The sequence below is a fragment of the Taurulus bubalis genome (assembly GCF_910589615.1).
Source record: "Taurulus bubalis genome assembly, chromosome: 11".
NCBI classification, from domain to species: Eukaryota; Metazoa; Chordata; class Actinopteri; order Perciformes; family Cottidae; genus Taurulus; species Taurulus bubalis.
Genome location: NC_136599.1, coordinates 13,413,433 through 13,438,488, shown reverse-complemented (window position 1 = coordinate 13,438,488; position 25,056 = coordinate 13,413,433). Strand labels below are relative to the sequence as shown.

The 25,056-nt window shown below is 43.3% G+C and overlaps 1 protein-coding gene across 1 annotated transcript in view; it reads left to right on the top strand.

Moving 5' to 3' along the window:
- Positions 1–25,056, top strand: part of lgr6 (leucine-rich repeat containing G protein-coupled receptor 6) — a gene marked incomplete at its 3' end in the record, with an annotated part of 35,741 nt that overhangs the window by 5,121 nt on the left and 5,564 nt on the right. Inside the window, exons 2-10 of the mRNA XM_079226629.1 lie at positions 8,567–8,638; positions 14,681–14,752; positions 16,511–16,582; positions 21,347–21,562; positions 21,722–21,793; positions 23,627–23,695; positions 24,123–24,194; positions 24,333–24,404; positions 24,764–24,832. Of these exons, the coding sequence (XP_079082755.1) occupies positions 8,567–8,638; positions 14,681–14,752; positions 16,511–16,582; positions 21,347–21,562; positions 21,722–21,793; positions 23,627–23,695; positions 24,123–24,194; positions 24,333–24,404; positions 24,764–24,832 (786 nt within the window). The remainder of the gene's footprint in view (positions 1–8,566; positions 8,639–14,680; positions 14,753–16,510; positions 16,583–21,346; positions 21,563–21,721; positions 21,794–23,626; positions 23,696–24,122; positions 24,195–24,332; positions 24,405–24,763; positions 24,833–25,056) is intronic.

Genomic DNA, 25,056 nt, shown 5'->3' with positions numbered 1-25,056 from the left:
TGCATGAATCTGTGCACTAGCCCTCTCTTTTCCACTACAGAGAAGGCATTGTCCAATCCTGGGCCAGGCCACGACAAATGTCCCAAACTGTTCACATGCATATACAGTACATATGTGCATCCATGACCTGCAACTTTGCGAGCTGTCATTTATGTCAGTGTATGTGGCTCAGGTTACATAACACATAGATGCAACTACTTATGTTTGTTTGTATATGAGAGTAAAATACCACATTTTCTTAAAAGAAGCAGATTGTTTTTTATCCACGAAAGTTGTTCACAGTTTACTGAAGTTTGCTGCAAACAAGGTCCTCTATTGCGGTTGTTGCTTGTCCAATTTTAAAGAGAAACAAGATCAGTGCAAACATTACTAATTAAAAATCATGTAGAAATGCATTTTTTTGTCTCTAGCTTTCTTTTGATCGTACACCGTTATATTTTGTGGTTTGTATAGTTTGCGCTTCTATTTCGACATATTCTTTTCTTCCTTCTGTAGAGCACAGAAGTATCTGTGAAAACGAATGAAGCGTAACATGACACAAATAGTGAGCTTGAGACATAAAGGAGGATGTTTACACAAGTTTTGATAGCATTGAGTGGAGGACATAGTTGTCCAAATTCCCCCTGTTTCTTGATATAGGTCTGTCTGTCTCTGTCTGCCTGCTATCTTTGTGATCGCTGGCCAGGCCTGCCGACTAAAGTGGTTCATGTTTGGCTGGCAGTGTGCAGGTGATGACTAGTGAGAGCTAATGATACTTAATGCCCTTTCCAACAATGTACACTCACCCCCACAAACACACACTCACTACACACAAGGAAATACGTTGCACAAGGATGATGTATGCATGCATGCTTGCTTGCACACACACGCAGCATCAAAGCATCCCTCAGAGCAGTGCTGATACAGCGATGCTAGCAGGGATTAGATGGGGAGAATGGACCACTGGGACGGGAGTTAGCTAACGGGAACAAAGAAGCGATCACAGACACACTTAAAATTCACGCATGCACACACCTCAGGACACACACATACACGTAAAGCCAAATGGCGGTACTGCACAGGAATGTCCAGAAAGTGAAATAGTGGATGTAGAAAAGAGAAGGTGGAGAGATGAATAAAGTTGGGAGAGAAAGACATGACTCTTCAGGATATAGTTAGGTGAACTGATCTGAATGCAGAAACAACAGTCAGGTCACTATGATGGAATAAGGCAATAGTATAATTCCTGCTAAGACTGGACTTCACAGGTGTATTTTCCATCTGCTGTAAAGAGAGGCTGGAGGGAATTCTGCCACTTCAGAGCCTTTGCAACTGCAGCCAGACTTACTCACGTCTCTATTACATGTCTGAGAAGCAGCAAAAGAGGAAATCTGGAGTTTTTACATGCATGGCAAGAGGCCAAACTAAATCTCTTTAAACCAACAGCAGCCATATGTCCTCATTGGTATGGGGTAAGATTTCATCAAGTGCTGATCTAAGTTCAGGTCTAGATGTTATCCGTGGATACTGTTAAATATATGGAGCAGACGAGCTGATCATCTGTGAGTGCGGAGAGGAGTGAGCCAGGAGTGGATTTGAGCAGTCCTCTAACTAGATCCAGTGTCCTCCTGTTTCTGCCATTCAACCAAATGAAGTCATAATAGAGCCTGACACTAACACTCATCGGGTTTCATCTACTGTTGTATCCACTGCTGAGAATCTGCTGAGAATCAGTGTGCAGGAAAGGACACCTCTGTAAGAGATACCTTTTCAGGATGTGTGGAAAAGTGGTGAAATTTGTAACCCTTTTCCACACATCTTTGCCATTATGTTGAACAGATTTCTGTGGCAAAGTGGTTGTCCTATGCTCATGAAACATTTCCTTCATGTGGCATAAACTGTCAGCTTCGATCTATGAAGAAACCTAACACTCTGTCCATGCAAGTCATGTAACAAACATATATGAAAGCCAGACAAAGTGTACATGCCAAAATAACAGATTAGTGGACTATGCACAGGGCTATGAATGCCTTTTGCTCCCAAAGCTATGTCCTACCCACAACAGCTGCCTGTCAGTCCTGTCCACATGTTGGAGGCAGTTGTATGTTGTGTAGTGCCGACTGTTCCAACACTTCCTGTTCCATTACTGAAGTGCTTGACCCCCACGCCCCCCGCCGTGTCTCATGGCAGGGTGTGTGTGGGAGGACGGGGAGCGGACATAGAGTGTGTACATGCACATGTGTATGTGCAGTATACCAGGGTATGAGTAAGTCCCAAAGGGAATGAATATGTTTCCCATGACATGGCTTCAGACTAAACAGACGTTTTCTCCACCCAGACATCCGCCTGTCATTCTCCCCTAAACCGCAGCGAGCAGAAAAGAGCATACAACATGGGAAGACAAAAACACAGACGCATCTCCCTTTTCTGTCTCGTTATCTCCTCTTTTCTATTCCTCCCTCCCTCTCTGTTCTTTTGTAGCCAAGTCCTCCCCGTGGCCCTCCTTATCCAGGTGAAAGACTTCTCCTCGCCCTCTCCCTTGCTCTTTGTGCCCTGTGAATAAGAGAAAGAGAGAATAAGAGAGGGAAAGATAAAGAGAGACTGCCTTTGGACACAAAGGGCAGTGTACCCCTCCCAGGAAGTCTGGGAGGAAGAAAAAAACCCACATCTTTAGAGGAAGGAGGAGGGGAGGACAGCATTGTACCCTCCTTCCTGACTCTTTGTGTGTGTGTGCATGCCTGTGTGTGTGTGTGTGTGTGTGTGTGTGTGTGTGTGTGTGTGTGTGTGTGTGTGTGTGTGTGTGTGTGTGTGTGTGTGTGCAAGCTGTGTGACCATGAGAGAAACTGAATGCCAAAGCAGTCCGTCTATTCAGATTGAAAAAGCTAACACACTTAGACCTCACCCTCACACACATGTACACATACACGTTCTGCCCTCTCTCTCTCACACACACACACACACACACACACACACACACACAACCATTTAGGCACTCTTTAAGGCGGCGCCCGAGCATTGACTACCAGTTGCATTGTGTGGAATAAAAGATCCTCTTTCATCGTAGCCTTAACTGTTTCAGAGCGCTAAGCGGAGAGGATCAGACCGAAGAAATTACTGTCATAGTTACTGTAAAAGACAGCCAAGGTGTGGCTCAAGCATCGCTAATGCAGAGCTCCTGCCCTCTGGGCAAGGTTTTGGTTGTTGATTTCCACTAAAGATCTATTACTCTAATGTTCCTGATGGATAAGCCGGCTTCAAAGGTACAAAGCTTACTGCCATTATTTGCTGTTGGTTTGGTAAGAGTCTCCACCTGAGCGAGTGAGAAAGGGATTGGAAGGGAGGCAAGAAGAAAGAGAGCGAGAGAGAGACAGAGCAGGGAAGGGAAGGAAGTGAGAGGGAAGACCTCGGGGCATGGCTCTTGTGAAGTGATTTTGTGTGTGTGGGTGTGAGAGGGAGAGAGAGAGAGAGTCATGAAAAACATCGTTCTCAAGAGCAACAATGTAAGCCTGTTTGTTTGCATGCTTTTTCTGCATGATGTCCTATACCTGCATGTAATTATAAGCTTGAGCAACATGCCGGAAACTTTCCATTCAAGATTTTTTAGCTTTGTCGGATCGACACATTTCCCCATTGATGATAGAAACCGACACCTGACTGCTGATTGCATCCGTCTCATTCACAGGGAGCATTCACTCCTCAGGGTGGTCCGTCATCCATGCCACAAAAGCCACCTGGAGTGTGTACGAGTGCCTGTGGATGTTTGTCTCATATACGGGTGTTTTTATATGATGTGGCCAGTTGTTTTGAGCTAAATCAACCAACTCTTGTCAGCTTTCAGTTTGAAAGTGGCTACAACGGAGCTAGGGGCACATTCACACCCACACACTTCCTTTGATCACAGAGCCGATAGCGTACTTCAGTAGTTCTGTTGACGGCGAAGAGGAAATATGATAAATCACATTATTGTAACTACCGGACTGTGTAACCCCATGCTCCAGTTGAAATTTGAAACAGAGATGGGGAGAAAAGAGTGAGTGTGAGCGATAGAGTGGCATAAGAGAGAGGGAGAGAAAGGACCAAGGCGGATGAATGGAAATGTACCTCTGTTTCTTCATGCTTCCGTTCCCCCCTTAAGACAAGCTCCTTGCCTTGGTTACTCTATCAATCACAGCCTAAAGTAGTAAAATATCCAGTGATTTACCTTTCTTCCTGTGCCAAACCTTCCTCTCTTACATTCACATGCACAAAAGCGTACGCACTCACACACGTTGGAGAGGAAGGAATAAACGATCTATCAGAGCACATTGTGTATCTGCAAATCACGGAACGATGGAAGGAATACGAATGGAAAAATGTCAATTTCTTTCTTACTCTTTCAAATGCTGCAACATTGGCCACAATTTCACACACACTACTGTGCTTAAACACACTAAATTACATGCAGGCACATGAAAATGTAATTCCTCTCCTGGGAAAGAGAAAGAGATCACTGGGGGCTTTGTCAGTCATTCTGCGGGTTCACAGCAGATCGGGATAAAAAGAACAGTTAAGAGGCACATTTGGGATTGTGTTTGTTGAGGGATGAGCATGGGTCTCCATGTCTGCATCCTCTGCTCCGAAAACTGCTCAGGAGTCTTTAGTTCATCATTCAGCAGCAGACAGGGATCAGAGGGGAGGAGACGGCCTGTGTGCCTCTGTCGGTTGAGAGATGTGTTGTCCTGGGAGCAATATCGGGCGGCTTTTGGACGCCGCGATGGCAAAGATAAGGCAGCACGGTTCCCTACTGAATACTCGCATGAAAAATAAAGAAAAGAAACCACAGCAACTTCCTCTCTGTCCCTCTCTCACACACACACAGGCAGACCCACACAGCAATCTGTCTCCATGCCCTGGCAGCGCTCATGTATGATGTGGTGAAAACGCAACCAGGGACTGTACCCACCACATATGCAGGCTCACTGGAAAACAATAGGGGTGTGAAAATGAGCGACAGACATCTTACCACACACACCGCAGTCACCTATAAATGGGGAAAAAATATTGTACTGCACACAGTGCAAATATGTGTGTCAGTATCTGTGTCTGTCTCTCTTTCTCTCTCTCTCTGACACACACACACACACACACACACACACACACGCACGCACACATTCAAGGTGCCCATAAAATGGGGACACAGAAACCCTAATTCTAATTGTGAAACTCCCATACACTGCGGACTCTGCAAAATCTTTAAGTGCTCTCTTACTCATTTATTTTGTGTCCGTTTATTTGCGCTGAAAATATCTGCACGTCACAGTGCCAGCCGACACAATGCACATGTGGTAGTCATCAATCATAATTATCATGGTTTAAAAAAGCCACAGCTGTTATTTGATTTTAAAAACAAGCCATAGCGCAGCGCCTTCCAACGATACGTCAAGTTGTCAGCGGAGGCCTTGGCCTGCAAAGCAGAAATGTCTCTCTCTCTCTCCGGCTTCCCAATGAGCTTGTTGGAGAGCACAGCAGACCTGAGCTGCATTCAACCTTTCCCCATGACTCACCACTGTGTGTCTTTATTTTTAAACATTTTCTCTCTCCATTGCTGTGTGTTTATTCTGTCTAAGTGAGGCCGCTGTTATGGACTTCACACGTTTGTTTATGGCTTATTTAATCAGGACCAGATAATGGAGCGTTGTCTCCAATCTTGTGGCGCATCCTCGTGAGCTGGGTGATGTGTGTGTCTACGCGTGGGTCTGCATGTGAGTGTGTTGTTATGCTTTAATGATCCCCCAGGATTTTCCAATAAAGATTTTTCTCAGAATATTAGTACAGGGACAATGAACAGAATAAAGGTGTGTATTGTTCCAATGAGGTAATCGTGTGCATACTGTGTCATTATATGTGATGTCACCCAGTCTTGATTATGTCAATTTTTGGTTTGCTGTTACTGCTGGCTGTGTCATCTCCATGGCAACTTTGTTATCACTTATATTTACGCCTGACTTTAATCAAGCAATAGTGCACTACACTCAGCATTACACTTCACGTTGCATTTGTCCCCAAATTACTCCATGGACGAAAATGGGAAAAACATGAAGTAAATAATTCACATGACATCACCACGGTACTTTTACTGAGCGGGAGACCGAAGGTCAGCAAATGTGAGAAAAGAGAGTAATAGATTATACAGTATTTGTTGATTTTTTTAGATTTCTGAATTGTTATATTACTTGTTGCTTCTTAAGAGAAATAATTAGTTACGCTGCATTACATTTTGAGGAGTGCGTACGTATGTGTACTTATTAGATTAGATTATAATTAGATACGAATATTTTAAAATTGGGCTATAATATTTAAAGGTGCCCTGTGGAATTTTTATTGAAAGCAAACATTGCAACATCATATGTTTCACACCACACTGCAGTATGCATATCCTTAAAGCTCCAAACCTCCTAAAAACACTTGCAAAGCCTTTTCTGATTGTTTCCAAACTTCTATTATTTATTCTGGTTTGCGGTCTCCTTCTTATCCTCCTTTTTGGCCCATTGCTCACTTTTATTGTGCATTACCACCACCAGCTGTCAATATACATTACCCCTCTCCGCTGCATCGTAAATGTGCATAATGCCTATCGGTCTGACAACGAAAACGTCTCTGGAGGTGAGGGGCTATATTTGTAGGGGTCCGATGAAGCCAGCGGATATCCAGGCCAAGACTTCCTTTTCCCTGCGCTGCTCGTTGTTTACGGTCCGATTAGGAACTTGAGATACAAGACTTGAGTGGTAGTTGAGAGACAACAGTACAATGTGTAAATTTACATTTATTTCACAAGTAGGCAGTTGACATGCTAATTAAAAAAATGTAAAACTAAATCATCGTCAGACGATAGCTGGTGGGTTCCAAGATTTGTTTGCTCTCCACACAGACGGTTTACCTGCATTTGACCAAAGCCTGCTCGAACGTGATTGGTCAATTCTACTCAGACTACAGAAGGAATAAGCGCTGGAATAAATTCTGCATTTACCTGTAGAATCCCTACAGGTAAAATCTCTGTTTATAGAGTATTGTAGTTGCCTATCAGAACACAAGATGCAGACAATACAGGGAAATGCTATTTAAAACATAAACCAAAGTTGAGGCCAGGAATTATGATGTGGAATATTAATGTACTATTATATTCTGTTACAGACAAAAACAACCATTTCCCCCTCAACACTGAATGAAAGCATCCACCCTGCCAATTTGTCCTAGACCCTGAGAAACACCTTGAACCCCTCTATCTGCAGTCAGACCTCCCAGGAAGGGCCAGGAAATTCCTATGAAGGGATATGAACATGCCAAAAATGATGCTTGCGTGAGGAAAATATTAAATATCAGAAGAGGCTGCACACTGTAAATATCTGACCTAAAAAAATCTCAAAGCAAAAGGACACAGTTAACATTGCAAGCTCATCACATGGTGCGAACCCACCTCACCCCCAGTGACAATGGGAGTCCATCCTTGACGGTAAACCTAAGCTGTTGGTATACTGTATTTGTCTCGTCACAACTGCTAAATATTGCCTTGCAGTGCTTTTTCCACATCGTCCCTGAAGCTGAATATAGATCACGCCTGCGGATAGATTCAGCCAGCACCCCCGTCAGCTTGGCTGACTTGACAAACAAACACCCAGTGTGTCAAAACTCCCAACTGCAAAGGGCTTCTGAGAGCACGGTTTAAACTTGCTAGCCCGGTGGTCTGGCTTTATGAGCAATGGTTAGTGTCATACTCACACAGACACACGCACATACAAGCCTCACTCTTGAAGACTCTTGCGAGACCCCAAGGGCTGTGAAAGCAAAGAAGGGGTGACGTAGCACCTCCTTGCTTTCATTGTGTTTATCAAAGAGATGACCTTACATGACTCAGGCCACAAGGTTATGTATGTTTTCTACCAGAGGCTGACACATTAGTTGTCCTCATACCGTCCCAAGTGTAGAAAAGTAGGTTACGTGTGTGTGTGTGTGTGTGTGTTGAGGGAGTGAGTGTGCGAGTGTGCATGCATGTTGTATTGGAGCATCCTGCACCTCTCCCTCTTTGACCGCAACGCAGCTGCGTCAACACTCACCCCTCAGCACACCCTCTCACGTCAGCGTGTGTGTCAGAGATGCAGAGAAATGGAGTGTGTCTATGTTGCAGCCATGAACAAAAGGAAAAGGAAGTGGTCTCCTGAGAAACCGAAGGAGGAAAAAAGAAGAGGAGAGAGAGCGATAGATAGATATGGAGGGAGGCTGAGGGGTCAGATTTGAGAGAAGGTAGAGTGAGACATCTGGAAAAGAGAAAGAGTCACTGGGACGAGAAGGAAATTACAGCTGCCCAACAATGAATCATTGGGGAAAATTTCTCTTCTACATCTCCCTCTCCTCCCTCTCGTCCTCAAACCTCTCTACCTAACCTTCTAACCTCTCTGTATACTACTCCCCAGTCTTGATGATTGATCGTCCTGTGAAAACCACATTTTAATCATTTGTAATGTTACATGCCGAGAGTACCTACACGCAACATTGATAAGGTCCACATTGATTGATACGTTGATACTCATGTTTTCCCTTTTTATCTCTCTAGGGATCTCAGCATGAACAACATCAGTGAGATCCAGCCCAGAGCCTTCCACCGACTGCACCTGTTATCAGAACTGTGAGTACAAAATCATTCAGCTAACATTTAATTGATAAAACTCCATCATCACAACTCACACATGACAAGAAACAGCCATTCCCTGAGCCGCTGATACGCACAGGCCGAGTTATAGGGATTGATGACTCTGGCCTGCCTCTGATCTCTCCGACCAAGAAAGTGCCTGCAGCAATATATGAGGAAATCCTGGGATGGCTGCACAAAAGAAGGAGGCGAATATAACCTGATATTCACTCAGGGTGAATATATAGTTCTTAAGGTGTTCAGAGAGCAGGTTCTATGCTCAGCATCCAAGCCTCCTCCCCACTTTGTTTCAGCTGGACAGCTCAGCAGGAGCAGTGCACACATAGACATAAGCCTCTGCCAACCAACTCATTATAGGAGGACTTTAGGACAGAATTGGGGAAAATAAGAATGTTGTGTTTTTCTTGTTATATAACATTAAGTATGCAAACGGTTGGGTACCATTAGAAATGTTTTGATATTATTGCAGATACACTAAGAAATCAATGAAATGCCAAAACAGATAACCAAATTCAAATTAAAACAAGACAGAATTTGGACTTCCTTGACTTCTATACTTTGTGCCACAGGCACAGTTTGGTCAGTACTTCACAAAGGTATTGGTTTCACTCTCAAAGGGCTGATGAAAGCACACACGCCGCAACACAACTTTTTGAACATTTCTTCGGTCGACTTGGCCGGTATCGGATTTGACCACTCAGCAGAACTCAGCTAAGTCTCGGTTTGACAAAAGCTGCCCTCAGATATGGCCCGAGGGTGTGAATGCGTGTGTATGTCAGCCTTCACCTGATTCTTTTACTTCTGAAGCCTGCAGTGTGTGTCTGCTTGCGGTGTTTGAACAGCCCACTGTTTTCTTTGTTAATTCTTGCAGCTGCAGTCTGTGACGCATGAGCTAATCACGATGAAAGTAAAAAAAAAAAAAAGAAAAGTCGGCTGAATAACCATTCAGTCGACTCGGAGTCGCAGTAAACCGGATCTGAAGTGGAGAGCGAAAGCCGAGCAATGAGATTTTGTAACACCTTGAAGTTAGAGTCTTGATTTATTGTTGTGCATTGAGTTGCTGATCTCAACCTTTGCTGTCGTAAAAACGGTGAAGGTTAGATATTGCTGATGGCCTAATAATCAGAACCACACAGTGCAGAGTGAAGCTGAACATCAATGCTGAAATTTGCCTGCATTGGGGAAAAACAGGGTGGGGGTCTTGGATCTGCAGTGTTTGTCCGGAGACAATCCTCCCAGTGTTTTACAGCCCCGTTGATCTTGCTTCCTCTGTATCGCTCTTGTGTTCTGACACTTTATGGAGACGTTCTGTTGCTTTGTAACTCTTCCAAGGAGGATGTTCCTGCCCTAAAGCCATTTTTTTGTAGCCTGCTGACCATTTCTGGAAACATGCTGAGACGATGATGATGTTCCAAGGCAGGGAGAAGCACATCTCTGACATCCACTCCCGTCTAGGTTTAGCAAGAGGGAGCAGAGCAGGTTATGGTAAACACATTATAAATACAACAAGTTATAGCGCTTAGAAAAACAAACCAAGGCTCTAAACACAGTCGGTTTGAGAGCGATAGCTTTTGATGTGGGTCCACAGCACTTGTTGGTAGCACAGGGAGAAGCAAGGGCCAGGCATGTTGTGACTGGAAGTGATAAATTGTTTGATGTTGGGCTCTACTTCCCTGTCTGCACTCCCTCACTTTATCTCCCTCCTTTCCAATTAATTTCTACAGCCCCCCCCATCTCCATTTTGCTGCAGGCTATTGCAAGCTGTAGACACTGCCTTTGATAGTTTTTCTACTTTTTCTCTCGACACATTCTTACAAACCAAGACAAATCTGCTTATGGCAAGAGTCCAGCTTTCATCCTGTTTTACACTATGGGTAAGAGGAGGAGGAAGGACATACAGTGTCCTTTTAAAGCACCTCTCATAAACGTAAAATGTATCACGCTGCATCTTATCTCCTCGCTCAGCTCTCACCTCTGTAGTATCAAAATGCAGACAGCTAATCCCTTTTAAACTCAAACGTGGGGACTAAATGAATTCACAAATCATTTAGCAAACCTCTCTTTGCTTCAGGAGGGGTAATTACACACCTTGTTATCAATATCAATGCTGCATTACTCCTCCATTTTATGAACCTCAGACACCTCTCATTGAGCCTTCATTTAGCGCTTTGATCAGTGAATCTACTCTTAATTCAAACACACAAACCTGCACCCAGCTGTCAGTCAACATGAAGAGCATGAAGAGAGGCGACTGAGAGGCAGACTGTATGTCTATGGACTAATGAGAGGGCAACAGTGCAGGCAATCAGGTACAGACTCTAAGACTGGTTACTCATCCAATGACATATCAAAGACTTCCCCTGTATTCAATGTCCTCCTCTAATATCAAAGATGCACTATCTATTTCTTATCTAATTGCAACTTGGAACTGACAGCAGGTGTTTTCAGGGAACTCGTCACCCTAGAAGCCCTTCCTGAAAACTGCTTTTGAAGGCGATCATCCTCTCCACCTATCATCAGTATCAAAGTCCACGCTGTTTGTACCTTGAGAGATCCCATGTCACTGTGCCTTCATCCTTTGAATCCCGTCATAATCATCCGTTTGGATCAAGTCTCTCATGCTCATCTTATCATTATCTGAATCATCCCTCAACTCCTAAATACAGAGGTGAAATCAGCCCGTTCAAAGTGTCCTGATGGGAAAAACAATCTCACTGGAGTTTTTTTAAACCCTCTATGACTCTTGGCTTTGACTCTTTTTTTGACACACGATATTATCAGCAAAAGTAAAAGTGCGTGCAATATGGTGCTAGCGCTGGTTATCGGCTCAAAACTAAAACTCTGGAATGTGCTCTCCGACTATCAACTAAATTCCAAACCTAAGAGAAGAAAAGTGGCAAGTGGTGGCCAGTGCTGCCCTTCTTGTCTTCTTCATGATGGTGAGATTGTCAGCTGATAGGCCAGGAGTATAGAGTAGGTGAGGGTTAACCCTTGTGTTGTCTTGGGGTCAAAATGACCCGTGTACGAGTGTATATGTATGTGTGTTGATGGGTCATTTTGACCCCAAGACAACACAAGGGTTTACGATATTAGCTGATAGTGATACTCCAGGTGCACACAAGCTGGGCCTATCTAGGTCAATTAAAGCTTTTCTTTTTAACGCTGCCAACATTGGGTTTTGTCTGCTTTTCTCTAGCTCATACACACACGCACACACACTGTTTTCCACATGTCTATATTTTACTCAAGTAATTTCAAAGGTTAACGCCAGGTTAAGTGGTTGACCCTCAGGCTGGACCTCCGAACAGAAGGAGGGATAACATTTCTATTGATGGACCAAGGGTGAAAAAGGTCATACATGTAAATGTACTTACAGACACACCCACCCACACACCAGGCCACCCTCTCACTGACAATAAAACCGGTTTATCCTCATCTGCTTCTTTCATCGACTCTTATCAGCCATCCTGGCCACGCTACCGTTATGGTGTCCTATCACTACCTCAGATAGTATCCCAACATATGACGCTGTCTCAGCTGTCTAGGTCTTTATTCTGTCTTTATTGTTTATTATTTTGAGGCAATGGGACATGGTGATACATGGGATAATCAGCAGTTGATATGCTTCAGTGATGCCCTCACAGATCAGCTCTGATAGCAGGGTGGTCTCACCTTTGTTACCACCCCTCCCACTTCTCTCCCATACATTTGAACTACACACACTAGCCTCTGTTATTTTATCTATGAATCACGTCAATCGAGCTGAATTATGCTGAGGTGGAATTTTTATCAACCCAGTCCAGGGGCCAAGAAAAATTCCAACCATCCCCAAATCAAATTAAAAGAAAAAACTGTTGGAGCCACGGTTTGACAAGAGCAAGGCGCCTTTCATTAGAATGAGATTGATGTGGAATGACTAGGAGGCTAAGTGCGGAACATTTACTCATACGTTCGATCATTTACACACACACACACACACACACACACACACACACACACACACACACACACACACACACACACGTACACACATAAATACGCACACTGATATCATGGAAACAGTTGGTCAATGGCAACTGCCGGTGTTCTGTTGATGTCTATCAGGAACGTCTGAGCGTTTCTTTCCTTTTTAAATATCCATCTTCACTTTCGACATAATTATCCATTTGACAAATGAAGTCGGCAAAAAAAAACATGATTCCACTCTAATGCTGTTTTGGCTCCAAATGTGCGGCTAATAGAGAAAGGCTGGTTTGGCAGTAGGGTATGCACATCATACCATGGCCTTAACTACAATGTTTGTTTTCTAAAACTCTAAATTGCTGGCCCTGCTTATCCCCCCACTGAAGACATGTATTTTTCTTTGGTGCTACCTATATCTTTGTTTTGTCTAATGCGTTTGAACAGGAATCAAAAGAAAGAAATGGGCTGAGATCTATTTTACTGGTGTCAGGGCCTTAGAAAGGTCTATTAAAACAGTTACCTCTGGAAAAGTAGCTCTCCAAACGGTCCCCGGTGACCAGCTTGTGCAATTGAGGAAACTGAAATGGTATTGAAGTAGCAGACCTATCATCCGTTGAGGGACAACAAATGGGCAGTGAACATGTGTCTTTACGTGTGCTTAGTGATCTTTGTGATCTTCGTGCAAATTGAACTCCTTTATCTTAAAATAACAATGAATATTATAATTTGTGAGGTCAAAGAGCAGCAGTCACTGCAGATCAACTCTGTCATCTGGGTCTTCCATGTCTGTAATAAAACCTCATGTGACGTAGTCAAAGTCTGTTTGAATGAGTTTTGTGGTTTGAGAGGCATGACTAAATGGCACCACAATAGCTTGGATTAAGATCAGTCCATTTTGTATTCTAGTATGCCAATGTGGGTATCCATCTAAGAGTATGAGTGTGTGTGTGTCTGCTTGTGTTGATAAATAGAAGCTCTACTAGAGTTCTAAACTGGGCTGAGTGTGAGATTTGGCAGGCGCGGGAGGGGCTGTGTGGTTTGCCACCGCACAGTAATAAGACTAAGACATGTTGACATGAATATCAGATGTCAGAGGGAGTTTGCTGGGAGCTCTCGGCCATTACCATCTGGATGATAGTGGCTTGGAAAGGCAGGCAGAGTGCTATATCAATATTTCAATATTCTGGCACTGATGGAGCAACTCAGCCAAAGGCAGTCTGCATGAGACTGAAATGTCAGGCAAATGTCACCTGTAGAGCATCGGTGTGAGCAGGAGCATGCCAATGGGTGACTTTTAACCCTGTGCGTGTATGCGTGTGTGTGTGTGTGTGTGTGTGTGTGTTTAATAAAAGTGGGTGGTCTCGAGCTGTGAAGACCAAAAATGTGTTTAAACTGAGCTTCCAGCTCATGACCTTGAGAGTCACTCGGTTGGACTGAATGTTATTTATTTGGACATCTTATACACACTCACAAATGACCATTAGGTGCTGTGTTTGATAAACAAACTGATTGGATTGCTTATGTGAATGTGTGTGGTTTCTCTCCCTTGCTGTCCTCAAGGCCCCTCAGAACGGGCCCAATTTACCTCAAGGACATTGAAAATAGCACACGCATCCACACTGCACACGCATATGTGCTCGTGTGTGCGTATATAGTATGCACCTTAATATATACACACACACACACACTTGCATGCGCATAAGCAAATATACTTTCAGGCTGCACTGGTTGACCCAGTCTCTGTCTCATTCAGTTCAGTCTTTGCTCACTCATCAGAACTCCCAGGATTGGTTAAGGTTTCAGGGAGTGCTTTTGGGCCAATAGCAACCACATTGAAAGGGAATCGAATATTGTTATTTGCATACTGCCCCGGCAGTAACCCCAGAGCAGGAACTCAAGGATGAAGTCATACAGCTCAATCCAAAAACCTAGAATAAGGCAAAAGGCAAAACTTCTCTTATGAGACTTGTAAATGTTTTCTTGCATGTGCTTGAATTTCACTTTTCACTTGCATCATTTGTTTTCCCTTTTTTGATCTGTGTGTTCCTCTCCTAGGCGTATCTCAGGGAATCAGCTGAGGTATATCTCGGGCCACGCTCTCCAGGGTCTCCACAACCTCAAAGTTCTGTGAGTAACCTTATCCACCCTCCCACCCTATCGCTCTCTGGTGGTTCGGTCCACATCCCAGGAGGGTTATTCCACTCTAGCATTATGGGGTGATAGAGTTGTGCTCCTGCCTTGAATAAAACACACAGGCCATGCATCATTAACTATTATTAAAGTTTATGAGCTGGTTCCTTCAATCCCAAACAAGCCCTGTTTCAGTTGTAAGCAAGCACACACATGCACACACAGGTGTAATGCAGGGACCTCCCAGTCACACCACCCACCTAGATTACAGCAAGTGACAAAAAGAAATCCCTTTAAAATGCCATTCAAAGTGTTCTCTCAACACTACATTTCTCATAGTGTGCTCGTAGTTGGCCACCAACTGTTAGCGCTGCAGTGACATATTAAATCTGGGAAAAAATTCAAAGCAATAAAAACCAAGGCATTTTCTGACCCCTGCATCTAATGAGTTACTGCCATATTTCTACTGGGTGAGAGACAAGGGTATTAAGGAGGTTTTCATGATCCTTGGAAATGCAAGCCCTCCTCGGCCCTCGCTGAGAAAAGTTTGAGAAGCACTGCCACAGAATATAAACTTAGCTAGAGAATTGTGGTTTGTAATTTGAGGGAATTTTGATCTGCTTTCACCTTGTGTTGTGAAACTCACAGAGACAGAACCAGTGAACCAGCCATAAATCCTCAGTTATTATGTCCTTACTGCAGATGGACATACATATCCTGGACGCATACATGTCTGAAAGTATTCATGCTTGGCACTATAACATCCCAGCAAACTTTGTACGGTCTCTTTGACCCTCGGAGCAGCTGAGCTGTTGGATTCCTTCCTCAATATATTAGTTAAAGTCTGTTAATGTCACAAATGGACTGCTGACCTTGTGTAGTAGGGTAACCGCAAGCTGACTTCCTGCTGACTCACACTCACACACACACACACACACACACACACACACACACACACACACACACACACACAAGGTCATGAACCAAGAGTGGAGTACAAGCTTCCCCTCGGGAATTTCTTTGAAACAGGAAAAGGCTCAATTTGATGCATTTATCATGGCATCATCGTCCCAGTGGAAACATTCTCCCGATCCTCTAAAAACCTGAGCAGCATTTTTTTCTACACTGACTGCATTGATTGTACAGAAGACTATTGTGAAATACACTACACTACGAAAGAATGCGACACATTGAGTTCAGTAAGAATATATAGCAACGTATGCTTTTTACATCTTGAGACACCCACTGACAGTATATCAAAATAAATTAATGGATAATAAATCATTCTGATATGTACTTGGCAGTCGAGACATCGAGCTCACAAAGAAAAGATACTATATTGTTATAACAACTTTACTGCAAGCTGAGACGTTTAACTGTTGTGACACAAGGCCTCGCAGACTCACAAAGAGGCACCATGATGATCACGATACAAACTTTAAAGAATAAGGGAGCAAAAAAAGAATAAGCAAGGGAGGGAGAGGAAAGAGGGGGATATTGTTTGCTCGCCACTTCCTCCTCGCGTTTTGCTCCATTCTTCTGAGAATGACATCAGCAGCCCACCCAAGGAGCTTCTCTTTCTCTTTTCTTCTACCCTTCATTCTCTGCTTCTCCTCAAGCTTTCACCGGCCCTTTCCTTTTTGTGTCAGATTTCCCTCATGATGGAATTATTTGTTCTGCTTGATGTGCCCTCAAACACACTCTATCACTTATAGAGCTATTACCTCGACTGAATAATCTGTATGTGTCTTTCAGGATGATACAAAACAACCAATTGGAGAGACTTCCTGATGATGCTCCATGGGACCTACCCAACCTACTATCTCTGTGAGTCTCTCTTCTCACACACACACACACACACACACACACACACACACACACACACACACACACACACACACACACACCTGCAATTATGTGACTTTACCTCATCGAGCAGGGAATGAAACATCCCCAGGCCACCCACCCACACCACTCAGCTCTGACCGCAGTGCAGGTATAGAGTACTGCTAACATATTACAGACCATACCCCAATAGTTCTGCACTGTACTGCCTGACAGTAGGAGTCACAGCCTGACTTTGTCAGTGCAGTTCATGGTAGCATCTGGAAGCCATGAGGGAAACAGCAGACACTGCAGGCCAGCGAGAGCATCTCCAATGAGCTGTGAAACAACCCCATTTTCCATCAATTCCCCCTCTCTTCCTCGTCCGCTCCGCTCCTCCGTTCCTCCGTTCTTCTCCCACCACCCACACCGATATCCCCCTGGCTAATGAGAGTGTTTGGTGGCATAATTGTCTCATCTGTGGGGTCAGTGTACATGTGTGTGTGTGTGTGTGTGTGTGTGTGTGTGTGTGTGTGTGTGTCAGCGTGAATGTTTGGGCGGATGCATGTGGACCACCTCATCTGTAATTCCTCCCCCCAACACATCGCTCCCAACTTTGTACCGCACACATACTCGACAGCCCTGCTTTCCAAATTAATAATTATTTGTAAATACCCATAAAGCCATTTCCTTCATCACACAGACACACGTTCAAATTGCATGGAGTTGTAAAATTGAAGGGGCGTGCACGTGAAACGTTTTCCTGTCTGGTATTAAGCAGGCCTGCTCTCCATCAACACAGTCACCACGCCTGCACGCAATTATTACATAATTGCCTGACTATTCGTGCTGACCTTGATCAATTTGCATAACCGTTGGATTCCAGCATAAGAGAATGTAAGGCCAATGTTACAAATGTGGCAGCAAACAGAAAGCTTGGGAACAGCTGAGTGAATATACCTGAGCTCCCAATGTCAGTAAAAGAAAAACAAAGAGCTGATGGGCTCATCTCCTGATTTATCGCAGGGAGTCTCCCCTACCGGTGCAGCAGTGGGTTTGACAGCTCTGGAGGTATCAAAGTCAAAGTCAGTTTTATTGTCACTTCTTCCATTTGTGCAAACATACAGACCTGAAAATATGTTTCTCTATTGTCTGACATAAAGTGAATAGTGCAAAAACTGTATAAAAAGTAAAAAAATAGACCAACATATAACATATAAACAACATATAAACAAAGTGCAAAAACAGTTAAAAAAGTAAAAACAGTTAAAAATAGACAACATATAAGCAACATAAATTAGGAAACTATATAAGTGTGCGTTATAGCAGCGGTCAGACAGTTTAGCAGCAGACATGAGTCTAGATGTGGGTATTCTGGAGATGTCGCTTCCGTCAAGCTTTTCTTATTAGACAATTTGCATAAAATTATTTGGATGGAAACATGGTGTAATAAGAGTAGCGTGGATCATTTAAGAAATCTCTCAGTACATGCGTAGCGACTGCATGCTCAGAGCAGACAGGTGGTGGTAATCAGAGAGGAGAGAAGAAATTTACAATTAAGTTGCACGGTAAAGTAGTAAATGACCAGAGTAGCTTTCAGTTTAAAGATGAATACATGTGACAGCTCTTCAAAACTCAAGAAAGCTACATTAATCAACTGTCTTGAATCACGTTTGTGTTACGTACAGTTTAAGAACAAGCTAGTGTGTGTGTGTGTGTGTGTGTGTGTGTGTGTGTGTGTGTGTGTGTGTGTGTGTGTGGTCTCTTAATTTCTTCACATAGGGATGCTCTCAAGTAATGAAAAACAAACACACACAACAGACACACACAGAGCCAGGTAATAGAGACGTACCTTGTCATTACAGTAATGATAAGCCTAGCGGAGAAAGATTACTGGAAAGGCTTTGGAGAGTGAAGCTTGTTGGCGCCTCTCACTTACATAAAACACACTAGGTAAAAAGAAAGAGAGACAGAAAATGCGTTCTAAATTTGTATAAATGTATAAAAGAGGCTTTCATCTCAAATAAATAATACTCTTAATCTCAGACACAAATCCTTCTGTCAGCAGCGAACTGAAGATGAATCAAGAAATGTGTCTCACTGTTTGGAGTCCAATTACAACACACAATGTTGAGTACTGCTGTTGTTTAGTTATAAGGAGACAAGACTGTGCTTTGGATCCCAACCCACAGGTTAAGCAGCGTAATCACCACTGATGACTTCCACAAGCCACATAAATCAAAATATTCCTGTTTTTATAGATTTGACTCGATGGTAGTGAAACATGCTCCTTCAAGTTCCCCGTTGTATAAAATGTTGGCCATCTGGAGAATTGAACTGGGAGGCATGTCCACAGATCTCCTGGATCATTTAAGAGAACTTTCTCTTTCTGTCTCCATTTCTCTCTCCTGTAATCGTGCCTCAGACTTTGATGTGATGGACAGGAAATAGTTGCTGCTTTATTGGCTTCTGTGAAACATTCCTGGTTCTGTCTGGACCTTCTGGAGACCTGGCAGGTCCACCCAGAGGAGCAATTATTATTTTTGCCCTGGAGAACAAAACCAAGGGTCTTCCGTAGCTTTCATCCTACGCTTTGGGTCAGGGACAACCAATGTCCACAGGTGGAGTGCACAGGATGCACAAGGATGATGTTTAGCGCTGAAGAAAATGTGTGCTCAGGAAGTAGACAAGATGAAAATGTCCTGAAGCTGTTTGTGTGTGCGCATGAACACATTCATGTGTATTTACATGTATGCTGCAGGGTGTTTCCCTGTGTGTGAGCATCTGCCAGTGTATACAGTTGTATCCCCTGATGGGGATAATGCTGTTTGTTTGGTGACGCCTCCGAGGGGTGAGGAGGCTGTAGCACCAGAATCAAAGCACCACAGTAGAACATTGATAAGGGAGGATTTTTTTGAAAGACGAACAAGAGTTAAGGAATGAGACGCAAAGGGGTTTGCAGCGGCTGGGAGTGCATCAAATGAAGATGTAGGAAACAAAATGTGAGTGTGAGAGGGGCCGGAGGGAGGAAAAGGAGATTAATGAATGAGTGTGAAGGGCCAAAGAAAGAAGAATAGCGAGAGGAAGTGGTCTCAGCTTGTCAACTCTGCCCAGAGGGGATCATTCATCACTATGGACAGTGTGTATGCATGTGTGCATTTACGTGGGGGTGTGTGTGTCACAGTCCACACTCGTTGCCCGTGGGTTGAGGACACTGAGTGAAAGAGGGGACAAAGGTTTCTTAGGTTTAAAGAGATGAAAGCACATGTGTGAGAGCATTTGTGTGTGTGTCCGGTGTTGTGTTTTGTGTATGAGTGGTGGAAACGTCAAAGACTGATGGCGACAGCGGGACTCCAGTGGAAAGAATGAATGAGGGAGGAACAGCTGAAGATGCATCTTAACACTTTAAGCCCCGTATGGACCTATATAAGTCCTTTTTTAGAAATTTATTTAAACTGTGTAAAACGTTACAATAATCATGAACAAATATATTGATGCTACACTTCAAATTAAACAAGAGAACCTGGGCTAATATAATTAGTCAGCCATTTCAACACAACTCAAACACCAACTAAAATAATTATTAAAATAAAATAGTTATAATTTTGTCATGAGTCAGCCCACTCTGCATGTTTCCGGAACTAGCAGCCCGTAGCTTGGTGCTATCAGAAAAAGACAAATAGCAAAAAGCAAGACAATTCCACACAGATTCCAAGTATATTCACCAAATCCCTCTGCTGCAAAGCATCACCGAGATATGAACCAAAGAACACAGCAACATAAATCGCTGAGTCAGCAAATTTTGTAACTTTTTTTATTTTGTATTTTTAAATGCATTTCCCCCTGTAAATCCACACTGATACAAGTTTATTGAACACCATAAGTCATATGAAAGTGAAATATAAGGTTTGCTACATGAAAAAATTCAAATGTCACAGATGCGCGAAAATATGCGCAAATGTGCCGAAATGCAAATTTTGGAAACCTCGCCTGAATTCTCTCTGTACTTTACCCAATCTGACTTTGTTCTGCTTCACTTTTTCAAGTGAATACATTGCAGAGAGACTGTTCACATATTGTGCTATGATTTGGGAGAGCTTCAGGGCTTAGTGAAGCATCATTTCAAGGAGATAATCATCCTGAAAGTGCTTTTTTCTATAGGCGGACCTGAAACTTCTATTTGTTCTGTGTTTCAATCTTTATTTACTCTTAGCCAGCAACATATATACTAATATTTACACATCTGACCAAAAGCGCACAAGGGTTGCCTTTATTATAACACCAAAATTATTCAAATAGCCCTTGTGGTTGCAGAGACACACCCTTTTTAGTTTGGGTATGCTATTTCGAGCTAAATCCTAAAGAATGCCTCGGTGCTTCTTTCCGCTTTTCCAGGCATTGAGGGAAGTCTGCTCACACAAGATAATTAGGATGAGGTAGAATAAAACAGGCCCGTCACAACTGTTCCTACACGTTTGTGTTTTTCTGATCTTACATTTCATACATGTCTGTGCTGGTAAAGCTAGACATGGCTTATTTAGCATGGGAATAAATCATAATGAGACGCTTCTAAGACCCTGCAGCAAAGATGAAAGACGGAGAATAAAAGATGTGTAATTCTCATAAAAACCTTCCTGTAAGTCAAAGTGTTTCATTGCCACGACATACAACCACTAATGCACGCACAAGCACGGTTGCAGATAAGCAAACATACTGTTCTTAAACTTGGTGATTATCTCGCTGAGCTCAGTTCCTCTCACCCTGCAGGCGCCTTGATGCTAACCTGTTGTCTGAGGTTCCTGCTGGGGCCTTTAGGGGGGTTCGCTCCCTAAGACACCTGTGGTTGGACGACAACTCCCTCACAGAGATCCCCGGGATGGCCCTGGACTCTCTGGCCTCCCTGCAGGCCATGACACTGGCCCTCAACCAGATCACGCACATCCCAGATTATGCATTCACCAACCTCTCCGCCCTCGTCGTTCTGTAAGTGACATCTTGATTTGTAATACTTCAAACTCTCCTGAGTCTGGGTTTCTCTACTTACTAGATAAACTATGCATTATGTTGACTGTTTCAGTGTGGAAACATTTTAAAGACCTTCATTTCTGATTTGTTGAAAAATATTTGTGGCCTTTTTCCCAGGCATCTCCATAACAACCACATTCAGAGCATGGGTGCGAGATGTTTTGAAGGTTTACACAGTCTGGAGACACTGTGAGTATCACACACTTAATCACAGACAGACACACTCATGCATGTGCATATGCTTTTTGGATAGAAGTTGCTCTTGCAAGTTAAACTCAAGACATTTTCACTATCTCTCACTCTCTCACACACACACACACCCACACACACACACACACACACACACACACAAACACACACCTGCAATAAATGTGTTTTTATAAATCGTATGTACCTAGTGTGCCAAAGAATAATAAAGGTGCAGCGCTAAATCATAATGATGAATGTCCTGGTAATTTCAGCAGGTGTTTTCTCAAAACCATAACCAACAAATGAACGGCAGGAATGTGAAGATTAAAAGTTTCTCTATGATTATCTTGACGCAACATCAACAGACTCCTCTATGTTTTGTAAAAGTAATTGCTAAGCAGCGCTACGGCTGAGCCTGGCTACAGGAGAGTTGTTTGAGCGTACGTGCCGTAGCTCTGATAACTAGATTGAAACCACACACTAATATGGAAACCACAGGAAACTAACTGCCTTATGACAGAGGTAGAGAAAGAAAGCGAGAGAAATTCACACAGTGCAACTGTGTCTCCTGCAACATTCACGGTGGTCTGATGAAAACAGTTTCTGGCACGCTGCTTAACAACCTGTTGAAATGTAAAAAAAATCATGCGTTCCTTTTTATGGGCATGTGTGTGGGCACATGCATGTGTGTGTGTGTGTGTGTGTGTGTGTGTGTGTGTGTGTGTGCAGATAAGCAAGTACTTCTGCCTGTGCACTCAAAAGCACATGTCCAGCTTAACACTCAACTTAAAAGCCATTATCCATGCTGGGAAATGTGAGGGAACAGGGTGTAAGTCAGGGGGAGCCATGCTTAAGGGGATGAAGGGAAACTAAAGAATGAGAAAAAGAGGGATGGAGCTCTCTGGACAAGAATAGTGTGTGTTAAAGTGTTTGGGCCGTCAGCGGCGAGCAGAGACCGATGATTCAGCGGGATAAGATGACAGGTGTCATTGACGTGGGGTTTGCGCTGGTATGAGGGGTTAATCTCTCACAGCGGCTTCGCTTATGAGAAATACGAGAGACCATCTGCATGACCACAACCCTCCCCAACCCTTGTGTGTATTATAAAATCATTACTACAAGGAGCCGTCCAGGGGACTGCTGGAAAACAGAACTGCATTATGCAAAAAAAACGAGCAGACACAGACAGACAGACATTTCCCAGTATCCACTGATACTTGGCGAAAAACATAAATACATATCTAAAAGTACTGTCAAAGGGATTCACTTGAAACGAATAAAAACAAATCCAGCTGACTGTAACTCAGTACTTTTATATTTTCTTTGACCTGGGTGGCTAATCTTCTAAAACAGCACGCATACTCAGGCACATGCCTTCATATGGCAAAAGGCATACTTAATAAGCACAGACATGTACACTGCACACGTTTCCCATGTTCACAAACATCTACAGTACATACTCAAGTACAGAAAAAAAAACCTGTTCCTGCCACCTGCGTAGGAGCTGTGTCAACTAAATTGTAGCAATGATTGTTTTGATCCAGCATTTCCTTGGTAACTAATCAGTGACAGACCTAAATAGTCAGGTCAGAGCAGCAAAGGTCAAAGGTCAAATCCAAACCTCACACTCTACAGCTGTCAGCCGCTCAGAGTGGAGAGGAAATGGCTGCGCATACATATGCAATCAGGCACACTTTCTCACACACGGAAATACAGAATATCAAATATGGTTGAATTATGGTTGCAGAGAAATAAAACCTCCATCATGCCTTGGACCTTTTCCATATACACTTCAATCACCATTGTTTATCTTATTGTCTCTCTCTCTCTCAGGGATTTAAACTACAATGATCTGCAGGAGTTCCCTGTGGCCATCAGGACACTGAGTAAGCTTCAGGAACTGTGAGTACACACACACACACACACACACACACACACACACACACACACACCTGCCTGACATGACTATCATGGTTGCGTTATCCCGAGTAATCCCGTTAAGTGAATTTAATGTGGCACTCGGATACAATCTCTCTCGCCCTAAGCAGGTGCTGGCTACACACCCACGCACTCAATCGCCTGCACACACACACAAACCATGTTTTCCCTCTGCTTCAGCAGATGTTCCACACCGTGCATATGTGACACAGATACAGCATATGTGTGCGTGTTTACATCTCATTTATCCAAAAATGTTTTTCAGCTGTGCACTGGCAGGTGCAACATGAGGACACATGACTTGCCTCTCGCTCTTCTAAACTCACACACATTCACAAAATCAGAAACATATTGATAATCTCTCTGATTAACTATGTTTTTATATTTGCAGGGGCTTCCATAACAACAATATCAAAGCCATCCCTGAGAGGGCCTTCGTGGGAAACCCTCAGCTCCAAACCATGTGAGCTTAATGCTACAATGTGGACATGTTGTATTAAATAAACACATAATTGTTATTTCATGTCAACATCATGTAGAGCGCAGGTCACTCCTAAACACAAATTAAGGAATTTTCCCTTTCTTTCTTTCTTTTCTGCAGTCATTTCTATGAAAACCCCATCCAGTTTGTGGGAAAGTCCGCTTTCCAGTTCTTACCTAAGTTGCACACACTGTGAGTATGCATGCGGTCAGTAGGAACCATTCCAGTGAGTTAGCCCAAACACTGTTTAAATCATCCTCTGTCCCTAGCAGTGAGAGTTGAATGGACATGTGTAATGTCCTACTGAATGATGTTGTGTTGGTGTATTGCCGTGCTGATGTGGTAAGAGCGAGTGTGTTGTAAGAACATGTTGAATGGTGTGACTTATGATGTCTTTTGAGACAACCAAAACAGCCTGTGTTGATGTTGGAGGAAAAGTTTGATGGCTAAAATGAGCTGTTAGACAAAGTGTGTGTGTGCGCGTTTGTGTGTGTGTATGTGTGCGTGTGTGTGAGAGATTTTTCTGACACTTTTTTCCCTTGTTGCTGCAGTTCTCTTAATGGGGCAACCCAGATTCAAGAGTTTCCTGATCTGAAAGGAACCACCAGCCTGGAAATTTTGTAAGTGTTTCCTTTATCCCAGCAATCATACGCGTGGTATTATTTCATCTTGTGTGGATTCATCACAGACAATAGCAAATCATTTGAGAGAGATACAATCCTAGGAGTCCAAAAACATGAGAGAAAAAGAGAGAAGAGCGATAAGGATAAGCAGAAAGAAAAGAAGAGAGAATATGTGCTTTTTAGAATCCTAGGAGCGAAAGGGACGGTACAGGACACTCAGA